This window comes from Phyllostomus discolor, chromosome 14 (assembly GCF_004126475.2).
Source record: "Phyllostomus discolor isolate MPI-MPIP mPhyDis1 chromosome 14, mPhyDis1.pri.v3, whole genome shotgun sequence".
NCBI lineage: Eukaryota > Metazoa > Chordata > Mammalia > Chiroptera > Phyllostomidae > Phyllostomus > Phyllostomus discolor.
Window position 1 is genome coordinate 15475660 of NC_040916.2, and position 13132 is coordinate 15488791.

Consider the following 13132-nt stretch of genomic DNA (forward strand, 5'->3'; position numbering starts at 1 on the left):
CCAAACCCGGAGTCAGGCTTCAGCGCGCACTGCCCTGCTCACGCCGTCTTCTCCGAGAAGGGCTGGCAGTGGGCGCGCTGTTCAAGTCACGTGGATTACAAGGCCCGTCGGTGCATGTGGTCGAACACAGCCTCTGAACTGTCAGCGCTGCACGCCGGGCACTGCGTTAGGCATTAGGGATGTGCCAGTGAGAAAGGCAAACCCGGTCCCTGCCTGGAAGAGGCGTACAGGCCAGTCGAGAGACAGGTGAAATACACAGGCGACCCCAACGGAGCGCAGGGAAGTGCAAGGTCAGAGCGATGGCGGGCTTGCTCTGGAGTACATGCGAGGAACCTAATCAGACCTGAGGGTACCCAGCAAGGTTTCCTACCCGGAAGGACAGTCTACAGGGAAGCACGAAGGATGAGCAGGACTTAGGAGGAGAACAGTCAGGGAGACCGGAACAGATGCCCTTAGAGGAAGCACCAATCTAACGGTTACCCACGGGCGCCTTCTCTGAGTCACCCTCCTCCACTCCAAGTGTCTGCCCTAAGTTTACACACGCAGCTTATACTCCATTCATTTTCATTTGTTATGCATACTTTGGTTTCACACATGTATGGCTTGCCAACTGCTAAAAATAACTTACATTTGCATAGTGCTTTCAAATATTTTATCTTAGTCAATCTTGAAAACTCTTCTCTGAGGTCAGTCGGCTAAATGCCATTATTGTCTCCAATTCACAGAAGAGGAGACGGAGGACAAGGATCCTGTCTTCTCATTGTCCAGTTCAGGCTTCCCCCTGTGGGGGCACATCTCCTGCTATTTTATGAGTGTCCGCTTCTCTCCCTCCCCCATGAGACTGTAATCTCCTTAAAGGCAGAAGCTGCCTGCGATACGGTTGTTCCTCCAACGCCTATTACATAACGAATGCTCAGTGATATTGGCTGAGCTACTGATGTTCCTTCTCTGTGAAGCTGTGCCTGATCTCCCCTGGTTCCTCCTCCCAAGAGGTCAGAGGAAACACTTCCATGCCTAAGTGATAAAAGCCCAGGTTTGACAGTCTCATCAGGTGGTATCCACATTCTAGCTCCACCACCTACCAGGTATGTGGCCGAGGGCACGTTCCTTACCTGAGTCTCGGCCACCTGCAAAATGAGGATAATGAAATCTCCTTTATAGAAATCTCACGAAGACAGTATCTGCTCCCAACCTGTTATGTGCACCTTTCACTGCTCTGACTTATTCTCATGCAGTGTCTTTATCCACCAACTAGACAGGGAACCCCTGAACACAGGATCTACCGCAGCCATCTGCCTGTTCCTAGAGGCTGGTCCGACGCTTTACACATGTTCGGTTACGCAACCAATGTCCAGAGCAGCAACACGAACCACACTACACCTTTCCTGTAGTTCAGAAGTCAGCACTCATTTGGCGTTCAATAAATACTGCTGACTGACAGATTGAGCAACTCTGTCCAAATAAAGGATGTGGAATTGCTGGCTCGGCCTCTGTCACCCTAGAAGATGTTTTGCTGAGAAGAAATATTCCAGGGCCCCTCGCCCTCCTCGCTACCGGCACTCGGTGTTTGCGGAGCAGCTCGTTCAAGAGGGACACACGCAGCGGCGAGGGTTTCACAATCCGGTTGCGTAACAGTGAGGCCGAGGAGCTGGCCCTGGAGTTCCCTTGCCTGCAGCTCCTTAAATCGGGAGGTAAGAAAACAAAACGCCTGCCTCCTGGTCACTCCAGACCTTCTCGTGGGGCTGCAGGCACTCAAGGAGCCTCCGCAGGCCCCGTTCCCTTGCATGCATTCCAGGCGGTCAGGAGAACTAGCCACACCCCACCCAGGGCCTCACCTTCATCAGTAGCTCCCGGCTGGTCAGGTGGTTGTTATGGTCCGAGAAGATATCTGAAAGCTCTTCAAACATTAGCATCCGGTCTCTGCAAGAGGGACGGAGAAGAGACGAACAGATGAGGAGTTAGGGAAGCGCCACGGCTCCAGCCCAGGTGTCCTTGGCGCCTGTGGCTCCAGAGGGTCACCCTGAGCTCGGGGTCAGTGAGCGACACGAGCAGAGGAAACCGATGGCTTTTTTCACGCAGGGTGGCTTTTTTATTTTTAAGGGAACGGGGTCACCTGTGCAAAGAGAGGAGTGTATTTTCTAGCCCTATGTTTTCTGACCGTAAAAAGAGATTGTTAAATTGAGGAATTAAGTCGTTCAGTTGGGACATGTTCTCTCCAGCAAATTAAAAAAATATACACACACACAGCCCTATGAGACCTGAGAAATCTTCCTGGCCAGTCCCCTCATTTCAGAGATGAAGATGCCAGGGTCGGGGAACTGCCCAAGTTTCCACGAACAACTGCTGAGCAGTGCAGGCATGGAACCCAAATTTCCTGAATCAAAAGGCCAGTGTTCCTCCTCTCAGAGTCAGAGCAGAGGGCAAATTCAGGACGGATTCAGGAGTCAGAGGAGGTGGGTTCGAATCCCACGCTTCCACCTGCCGAATGATTCTGGACAAGTTGCTTCTTTTCCCTGAGCCTCAGTTTTCTCATCTGTACAATGGAAACAGCAATGGTCCCCTGCAGAACTGCCCGGGAAGTCAGTGGAGTCACATCTGTCAAAAGCCCACCCTGCCCTTGCTCCTTCTAGTTCACTACATCTCCATGGTTACGCATGCCTCCAGGGTTACCGAGGCAAAGAACTAACAGGGCAATATCATTCTACATGCAGCATTTTCATTATCTTGTGAAAGCCATTACTAAGAACTTATTTGTTTCAGAACGAGTGTTATATTGCTCTCATAATTAAGAAAACCATGAAAGCTATTCATATTTTGGAAAAACTAACTAAGAAATTGACTCCATGTCAGCCTAAATAAGGAGAAATAAATAGGTATCTTCTCTGTCCACTGAAAGTTATGAGCATAAAGGGTTACAGGGAAAACGATAGCCAAATAAAACATCTCAACCCCGTCACTTGAATTTTGCAATGGGAACTACGTAAAGCTGATAAGGAAGGGTCTTCTCTAAGGAACTGTGGCATTTGGGTAGCATCCGTGCTAAAACATGAACTGGCCACACAACTAGGAAACAAACCAGACACCCGCGTGGTGCAGACCAGACTGCGCCGCTGCGGTCTGTTTAAAAGGCCAGCTGGAAGAACGGACTTTCCCGTGTGGTCACCAAGGAGATGAAGATGCAAGTCCGCTAATTTGTGCACTTGTGTGTGAGCCTCACATTCACTGTGGAAGAACCCTTTGGCTAGCTAAGCGACTTTTCATGTCGTCCTATTTATCAACCCCCAAAGAAAGACGGGGTCCCCCTTGACTGCAACCAGAGAAGGCTGCGATCAGGCCAGACTGCATTTAGCACCTGATCATCCTTCGTTTTTGACGTTTTTGACGTCACAGTTGGGGAGCAGTGAAGAGGGGAAGGAGCTGGAGTTGGGGGTGCTGAGGATGAGGACTCTGTACACGCCCAGTTTCCCGCCTATTTCCCCAGGGTCTGTTCTCCAGTAATTCCATAGGACCCCTCTCTTTCACAACGTGTGTGTGCAGAGGACGACCAATCAGCCAATCTTTCACCCAGAGCCATCCTGATTGTTCAGACCAAGAGGAGGAGGAAGAACCCACGTGCAGAGTGGTAGTTAAGAAAACTGCACTGGACTTTGAAAAATTTATCTGCCCATTTTCCCACTGAGAGATAACAGTGTCGCAAACAGACCTCGAGCTCTGGAGGCCAAGTGGCGGGGGTTTCTGTGGCCCTGGACCCCCAGGCATGAAGATCAACCACTTCAATTTCTCCTCTTCACCTACCAAAGAATTGTGTAATGAAGAGTCTGACTATTCCGAAGTAGACCTTCCTCCAATTGAAACGTGAGCTCACCAGTGACCTTGAGTACTCTAGATAGCGCCAATCCCTGTGGGCTTCATCAGCTCGGAGTGAACTGATGAGGCTGAGTAGCAGACCTCCTCTCAGGACAGAACCCCCCATTCCACAAAAGCAAGCCTGCCCAGGGAGCCAGCTGGCCTCTGTCCTGTCTGAAACCGACTACACTGCGCACAGCACAGACTGTAAACAGTTTACACATTCTTCCCTGACACAGCCCGACTCCTTGATCAGCTCAAACCCAGGCAGACCTGCTCAGTGTAGCTGGCCTGGTGTGTGGCCAGGACACGTTCCCCAGCCTCTAAATCTGTACTGCTTTCTCACCCACCCTTCCCTCCTTTGCGACAAGTTCTCTGGTCTACAAGCGAAGCTCTGGAAATGGGGGAGAGAGAGAGAGAGAGAGAGCGAGAGGTACTAAAATAATAAGGACATCAAATGGATAGGTATTCCAAATCTTGCACCAAGAAATCCGAAGAAAAACAAAAGGAAGGAACACCTAAAGCTGTCTAACACCACTGAGATAGCTTTTCATATGCCAAAGCAGAAACTAACTAAATGGATTCTGTTGCCCAGCAAGAACCAACGTCTGATCTGCACACAGTATCCCTCATATCCAGGAGGAGCTGAGGGCTTTGGGATGGGGCTGAGAAGTAACCAGACACAGCAGCCAATGCCTGTAACTTCATCACTCCACAACCCGATCCCTCAAAATCCAGATGATAAGCACATCCTTAAAATGGTCCCTAAAGCCAATGACCTGGGCTTTGGCACACTTTGAGAACTCGAGTGATTTCTGCATAGGCTCTGCCTCAAGCTCATTAGTGATTATGCGTAAAATGCGCCCTGCCTGGAGCACACAGAGGCTTTCAAATATGCCTCCCTAGTTACATAATACAAGCTTTGAAGGTGAGGACCCACACCATTTAGGCAGCAACTCATCGCCCCAGCCAAAGAAAGCAGAGCAGACACTTGGGAACTTACTTTGGGACCGCAGCCCAGGTCTTTTTTAACCGATAGATGGAATTGGACTGCAGCGCCGACACGATGGCCCGCAAGGAGGAAAAATTCTTCAGGATTCTGCATTCCTGTACGGAGGGTGATTAAAACATAAAAGGCATTTAAATATCAATAACACAGTGAGTTGGTCGTTTCCTGTTCCAGAGGTATCACAGCTGCTATGAATTCTTACCACCAAATAGGCAGCTGTATAAATACCGCACATCAAAAAGTGGCCCCTTACCCCCACCCCGGTTCACTGAAACACTTTATAGATTTTGGCACCGCGTGCTTGTTTTGCTCTCCTTTAATATATTTTGTACGTTGTTGTTACAGTTTTATAGTTTCCAGCTTCCCTAGTAAAAACAGGAATGGAGGTGAGCGTGCACAGCCGTGCTAGAGAAAGCAAACTTTCTTCTGCTGAAAGCGCACAGATGCCCGAAAAACACACATGAAAAACCACCGCATCCCTTAGACCCACAAAGCGAGCGGGGCAGCAGCCTCTTTGAGGTCAGATGGTATCGGGCATCTCATGACCAACCCGGAGAGGTGTACATAACTTGGCAATAAAAATTCACCACAACTTGAACTTTGGCTTTTATGTGCTTAGCCAGGAGGGAATATTTTTATACACATTCATTTAGTCTCAAATTGGCTTGTGCCACAAACATAAACATGCAAAAACACCTTGGTACTTCAGTGTTTCCAAAATAACTTGCACTTTTAAAATCTAATTCGTTCTTGGCAACGTCTTAAAACAAAATAGAAGGAGAACAGGAAGCATTCTGGACGTCACTTTGTGGGGAAGGCGAAAGGCTCCCTGACTCTGAAACTTAAGCAACCACAGGGAGCCGAGGGCCTCCGCAGGCGGTGGCCCTGGAGGCCAAGGCCTGCTGAACAAATGGCAGGGGGAGCAGAGCAGTCGGGGGGAGGGTCCCACGCCCGCCTGGCGTGGGGAAGGAGGCAACACGGGGGGAGTGGGCTACGCCTTCTGTCGAAGGAGACGCTTCATATGCAGGCATGTGGGAATGGGATCCAGCCACTGTTCACCATTAAGCGCGCTGCGCGAGCAGGGGTCGGCTTTGTGCAGAGCAGCTGGGGAGCTGAGGTCCCAGAGTGGCTGGGCACAAACGCACATTGCTTAAAAGACCGTTTCACAAAGTAATGCTAATCCTGAATATATGAAGGAAAAGCAGCGTTCTCTAATTTAGCATGCCGAATTCTGACCACTTAAAACTATGCCAAACAAACCCTCAAATATTTTCTTTAGAGTAAATGCCAAAGTACTTCACAAAAGTCATGCCCATTCTTTTTAAATGTCTGCATGCCTTCCCCTTACTTAGAGAGAGAAAGAGAGAGAGAAAGAGAGAGAAAGAAGGAGAGAGACACACAGCTCTGAATCACAGTCGGTCTGGAAACCGAGAGCATGGTTCAACGAAGGTTCAGAATCCAGAATCACGTTCTGGAAATCAGGAAACTTGCAATAAATAAAAGAACGCAGGCACAGATACTGCATGCACATTGTGACAAACATATGGAACGCATTATGCAGAAAGAGGCCGAAGCCAAGGGTTTCAAGGAGCAGAAAAGGCATCCGGCCTCGTTTCTAGAAAAGGAGGGCTCCTTCCAGGAGATAAGATACAAAAGGAAAAATGTAGTGGTGGGGCCAGTCCAAGCGATGTGGTCATATTTGGTCAGAAATTTTTTCTGTGTGTAAGATGATCAGTTTTCAAACATCCTCTCAATAAAAATTGACTGTGATCCTGATGCCAGAAAAGTGCAGTCGCTCTCGGCAGGCAGCCAGCGACGAGCCTAAGTCAGCAATGTGACTCCGCCAGGCGCAGGTGCTGTGCAGGAGGGAGCCGCTGTGTCGTGGCTCTCCATCCTGGGTCCTGCATCACCTACCCATGCGCGATGGTATCTGGAATACACTTCGAACTGTTCAACTCACATATCTTATTGTCACAGCAACGTGCAGTTTGTATTTAACTCTAGACCGAAAGGCATTGTGTGAGCCATGTTCTTGCACATACAGATGTTATATTCTTGCTACAGATTTTCTCAGCAGTTGAGTGGATCAGAGGTACACAGACTGTTTTCTTCTGAGGCACAGAGAAGGCTGCAAACGATACGGCATTAATGGCAAAAAGTGTTCTCTTATCATTCGGAGAAGACCAGAACAGTCTCATGCTCTCTGTCGCACTCCGTCAGAACTTCTTTTTGTAGCTCTTATTGAGAAATAAGCTCAACCCAGAAACGGAAAAATCAATAGTGCATGAGGTAGTCTTTGTTTCTTACCTTTTCCATGCACTAAAAAGTCTGTGGTAACCTAAAAACTCGAAAAAAGGCGAATTCTCTGGTACAATTATGGCCTTGTTCTTTAATTCGAGACTACTCAAAAGAATGTGAAAAAAGAGAAGGAATGTGAAATGTAAGCATTATGCCCCACAGATGGGGCTTAATGACATATATCTATATAATGAAATAAAAAAATGTGTTTCTGTTGAAGGGTCAGCCCAGAACATGGGTTAATGAGATATTTACAGGGTGGGGACCCAACAAAATGGAATTATTTTGGGGAGGACATGCCCCTTGTAGTACAGGCTTTCCCCTCTAGGTGAGTGTTCTAAGAACCCATCTGTATCAGTGTACCAGCAGGCGTTGTTGCGAGAGGCTGCATTTGGCTTCAGTGAATTTTTTTGAAGACGCTTTCAATGCGTTTGCCAATTTCATGATGGGTGGTTTAAGAGCTCACCTGCCCCCTCACGCTGAGTGCTTAGAAGTTTTTGACCAAAAATCGGCATGACCCCCATGCCCCACCCTTCCTATTCACCCAACCTCACACCAAGTGACTTTTTTTGTTTCCCTGGATGAGAAAAGTCCTCCAAGGGAAATGTTTTGCTGATGTGGAAGAGGTGAAACAAAAAACAGCAGAAGCACTAAAAGGCATCCAAATCAGTAAGTTCAAAAACTGTTTTGAGCAGTGGAAAAACCATCTCAATAGGCCTATTGCATCAAACGGAGAGAACCTGGCAGGTGACTGAGGTTCAAACATGTAAGAATAAACACACAGTTTCTTCTAAACATATTCCAGTGTGTTGGGGTCCCCCTCGTACATAATTATTATTTTTCAAAATTGTTTATTATATAGCTTTGGCTGATACAAGTTCTTCCACCTAAAAAATAAAATCTTCCCCAGTCTTTAAATACCGATAGTTGTATCTATTGTTCAAGTGAAATGCAAATGTCACCCTATTCACAAGCCTTCCTTGGCCAGCGGCCAGCGGCCAGCGTGGGCAGAGGGATTTCCCCTCCCTCCCACCCTGCAGCGTGGGGCTCCCCCGGCCGGCTCCTCTGCCCCTGGGGCTGAGACAGCTCCTGGACATCTGGGCTTCCTTGTTTGCCTGCAGGCTCCTGTGAGACCAAGTTCATTGTGCTCATCCTGTCTAGGTAACCGAAATACATAAAAATGTAGCTTACACACTTTTAGAAGTTCACAAAGTATTTGGTGACCACTGACTCAACACTGTCCACCTTTCTCGGTGATGAAGTAAGGCAATGATAAGGTCATATGGCATGCAAGCTGCTGATCCAGGGCGCCAGTCCAACTCGCAGCAAAATGTAATGCGGGCCCAGGAACAGACTCTGCCCCTCCCGCTGCAGATGGAGGACTCTCAGAGAAGCACCAGGTTAATGTGCAATCTCCCTATCTCAGTCCTTAAGAAACAAAGATTCGGGGTTCTGAGAAGGCACCGGCCCCGCAGGAAAGCGCAGTCTGTCCGACACTGCGGCCGCCAGTGTGTGTTTACTGAACGCAGGGCGGAACCGACAGCGTGATTACCAGGAAATCGCCGACAGGCTGTCTCAACCTGGAGGAGCAGCCTCGAGGGGCTCCGGGGCAAACAGAAGCAAGCAAGGAAAAACAGGGAAGAGGGGAAAGATAAATCACCTCCCAATTAAAGAAAGGCGACTTGCTTACTTCAGCAATAACAATGAACAAAACCCGAAGGGCCCTCGTACGCAGTCTTTCCATGGCCTTTCAACCAAACAGAAACGATCTGAACACAGGGATGAAGGAGCCTCTGGCATCTACTGAACACAAAGAATGCTTTTTGAAAAGACAATTACGTGAGCAATGTTAATCCACTTCTCGATGATTCTGGCTCTCTGCTGGGTCTTGAGCTCTTTGCCCCCCAGGATGGTGCTGACGACGCACTTGGTGAGGGTATTGAACTGGGAGATGGTGGCACGGATGGTGGGAGCCAAGTGCTTGTTCTCCTTCTTGTCCCGCTGAGACCAAATGCAGCCCAGGCAGTGGTGAGGCACGACTTTCTTGAAGAGTTGCTGGAACAAAAGAGGAATTCACTTCAGGGGCAACGCAGACATGGCCCGTGGCGAAGTGCGTCATCTGGGTCATCTGTGCACCGCTATTTTTTTTTTGAGTGGACAAAATAATCCTTTTCTACTTGATTTGCCTCATGGTGTTCATGTCAATAGACAAAAGTAAGTAATTAATAAATGAGCTGATCAGAAAAGCCCACATGTTCTTTCTAAACGTGCTCAACTGAAGAAATGAAACACAATGACCAAAAAAAAAAAATTAAAGCCCCAAAACACTTTGACTTTTCTGTCTCAAGGAAAGCCAAGTAAAAATCTATGCTATTAAATGTAAAAGTGATTAAGATTATTTTTGACCTCTCGCTTTGTAAGTTATATAAATCTCTAATCACTCTATTGTACACTGAAACTACTATAATATCGCATGTCAACTGGAACTGGAAAACATTAAAGATTATTTTGACCTCAAAATCGTGCCCACAGTGCTTTCTGGGCACTCCTGAGCATGAATGGTGTACGATACATATGAACGCTCAATGACCACTTGAAAAGTGACCCACTGAAGTACAATACATGCGACATTCATCAGTGTCACCATCTCACATTATTTAAAATGAAGAAGGTAAGAAGCATATGAAAGAAAAAGTTATTCAACCTAAAAGTCATACATAACCAATGACATTTTTCGTCTTCCTCTTATGCTATCACGTGGAACAACCACAAATTTGCTGAACAAATCAGATTCTCGTTTGCACAACAATTCACGATATTTAAGAGTTTATATAAAAAAGGGGGAGCACCAGGATTACTTTACGTTGGCATCTGTTGTACTGCTGAGCGTTTAATTGCCTGCTCACCAGATGGAAACTCTGCCACTTTTCATGCTGCTTCCTCCAAAGTGGTACGTGCAGAGGAGCCCAAACTATCATGATAATTCACAATGGTCCTTTTCTCTTTAACTGGTATTTACCAGCTGAGATCGAGCTACGAAATGTGGCTGACGTAATCAAATATGTACAGCTAAAAAAACACTCAGACTTCAAAGAAGCCTGAAAGCACGTGTGGAAATGAGCTGCCAGATACAGTCACATGTGGAGCTGGTGAATTTACTTCAACCTAACTTATACTTTGACCTTTGTGCAGTCCCCCAAGTAAATAGTTCAGATCTTGAAATATTTATGAGTTTAAAGGGGGAGAAATATCCATGGGATGGGGTAGATTTCGTTTCACCGGGATTAAAATTCTCATTCCTCTCTGTGCACTGAGCCAAGGAAAAAGCACCTTCGCCCTGAATTGCGAGAAGAGCTTAGGCCTGAATTATTCAGGTGATTGATTCAAGTCGCAGCTTCGCTCTGCATTTACAGGCATGGCCTCTCTCAAGGATTTGAGAAGACTTAAGTCACATGACCCCTGCCCTCCCCGGGGCCACCAGTACTGTTGCCCCCCAGGCTGCGAGCAGAAGCACGTCTGAGGCACAAAGAGAAGACGCACTGCATCCATGTAGGTCAGCTGCTCTGCCACGAGGTCCTCGGAGAAGCACGTGAACTCTGCGGACCCTCCGGTCTCCGGCTCCTCTTCCTCTTCCAGGCGGCAGGGCGTGGTGCTGGGGAACCCATCTGTGGATGGAGGGACAAAAGTTAGTCGTTTGGGGGGCCACTGTATATGACCCTGCCTATGCAGTCCAACCGAACTTTTCTTTCAGGAAGGAAAGGGCAAACCCTTCAGGAAACCCACAGGGAGAGAAGAGCAAGCAGAATGAATCTGAGCGGAACATGGGTTTTCACAAGCTCTTCCTGCTCGTCCTGTGACAGACCCTGGTCCCTAGGCCAAGGACAGGGCCAGGAGAGGCAAAGCCTGGAGAGAAGCAAAGCTGGGCTACATGCTGGGGGTTACCCTCATCTTGGGCTCCCCCAAACGCTCTGGTCACCTCAAGGACTAACCCAACTACTTCCTGAACCCCAAATATGCAATTCTTAATTACTGGGCCATTTACAACCAGAAACCTAGAAGGGCCAAATGTGAAGGGCAGGCCAGGCTCTGGGGAGTAAAATGGGCCAGTGTGGTGTCAGAAATGCTGATGGAAGTCCTTGGAAACCTCAAAAAGTCCTTGGAATTCTCCAAATGCTTGGAACAGCTTTCAGCTTCCACCTGAATCGAAATAGACATGAATGGGACAATCTCAACTAAATTCACCTGCAGCCTTATTACAGATAAGATCACCGATGAGCAAGTGACACAGGGCACGGGCGGAGGGAGCGAGTCACCCGCCCCGCACTCCCCGCCCCGGACTCCAGATCCAAAGCGGGAGGACTCAGCTCCCAGGCTGCAGGCTCCACGCTGGTGCATGTGACAGAGTGCACGTGACTCCCCAGCCTCCCTTCCCTGGAACCTTCCCCGGTCCCCGGGTGGTTTCCCAGGCTCGTCCCCCGTCACACTCCTTGCTCTCCTCTCTGTTCAGTCTGTTTGCATGGAAAAAACACCTGGCTCTATTCCGTTCCATCTTAGCAGAAATTTAAATGTGTCACGACTCCCCCGGAATGTGTACAACTTAGGGCTTTTCTCTCTTTCTTGTAGAATAAAAGACATCTAGGCACCGTGGATCACGTTGGGGTGGCCTTTTCTTAGTCTTCTAGGGGAAGGAGGGTGTCAAGAGTGGACCCTACATCGCTTGCCCTACTGGGGTGCCACGCAAGCACTCGCCACCTCTGGTGGCAGGTGTGTGGTTGGAGGCTGGCCCCTTCCTCAAGGAGCCAAAAGCACCGCCGTGAGTGGGAGTGGGTTGTGACTCGAGAAGGCAGGAGGGGCCGCTGCCTGCTCCAGAGTCTGGGACCCAGATAGGCCGAGAAAGCTGAGACCCCATGACTCCACCGCTGCTCCTCCACACGACCCTGGTACGCTTTCACTCCACGGAGGAATGAGACCTTGAAATCCCGAGCAAAGGTTCAGAACGGGCCTCTTGACCTTCTTGCTAGCGACTCCATAAATCTGCCTCCATCCCTCTGCAATGCAGAGCTGGCCCACTTCAGCCGAAGGGTGCAGGGCCTGCAAGGCTCCCCTTCTCGTTCATCCCACACCCCTAGAGCCGCCTGAGAGGGGCCCTGGCTGCTGCTGTGAGAGATTACGTGCTCCCCTCTCTCTGGGGCCTCGCCCCCTGTTTTTGCTTTCCACTCTCTTCCAGAGGCACGGAGGCAAAAAGCTGAAGCAAATTTCGCTTGTGAAAAACAAACAGGAGAGATGGTTGCTTTTGCCGGCATGAAACTGGGTGAGAAAAGGCATGGGAACCAAGCTCCTAAAACTCCTTTTCAGTTAATCATCAGAGTTCCGAGCTTTCTTGATAAAAATTTTTCCAAACTTACAAAACCTTCCTTCTTGGGGACTGCCTGCAGGCCTGTCCAAAGTCAGGGGCCCTCCCCGGCCCCTCTCCCGCCTGCCAAGTGAGCTCTGCCCTCGGTCCCGGGCAGGGACAATGAGCGACTGGTCCCACCGGTTCCCCAATTAGGCCGGGAGCCAGGGCAGCCCCAGGGGAGCGCTGGGCTCTCGCGCTGCGTTTCCCACTCCGGCACAAAGGCGGCGGGGGGGCCCCCGGAGGGAGCCGAGGCCGGCCGCTGGAGGGGAGCCCTGGCGATCAAACATTCCCGGCAGATGAAGTCATCGGAGATACGGGCACTTGGCAGGCAGCTTCCGATGATGCAACAGCATTTCCCCCTCTCCAGTCCCCAGGAGCACAGAAAATGCAACAGGTACTGTTTGGAATTTAAGGTTATTTTCTCTGGCGCTCAGGCAGCTTCCCTTATCGGCGTGGAGGAACCGTTCCCGGCGCCCCACTGAGGAAGTCGGGCGTCACTTCAGGGAAACGCCGGTCAGGGGCTCCAAGTGGGTCAGCTGCCATGGCAACCAGCGCCCAGCACGCCGGTGGGGGAGGAAAACCCC

The 13132-nt window shown here is 49.3% G+C and overlaps 1 protein-coding gene across 3 annotated transcripts in view; it reads right to left on the minus strand.

Annotated features, from left to right (window-relative positions):
- RGL1 (ral guanine nucleotide dissociation stimulator like 1) overlaps positions 1-13132 on the minus strand; it is a 218558-nt gene that overhangs the window by 29207 nt on the left and 176219 nt on the right. For all 3 annotated transcript variants that reach the window (XM_028530834.2, XM_028530835.2, XM_028530836.2), the window contains 4 exons: positions 10694-10818; positions 8993-9208; positions 4850-4953; positions 1836-1920 (listed from right to left, as the gene is read on the minus strand). In XM_028530834.2, the coding sequence (XP_028386635.1) occupies positions 1836-1920; positions 4850-4953; positions 8993-9208; positions 10694-10818 (530 nt within the window). The remainder of the gene's footprint in view (positions 1-1835; positions 1921-4849; positions 4954-8992; positions 9209-10693; positions 10819-13132) is intronic.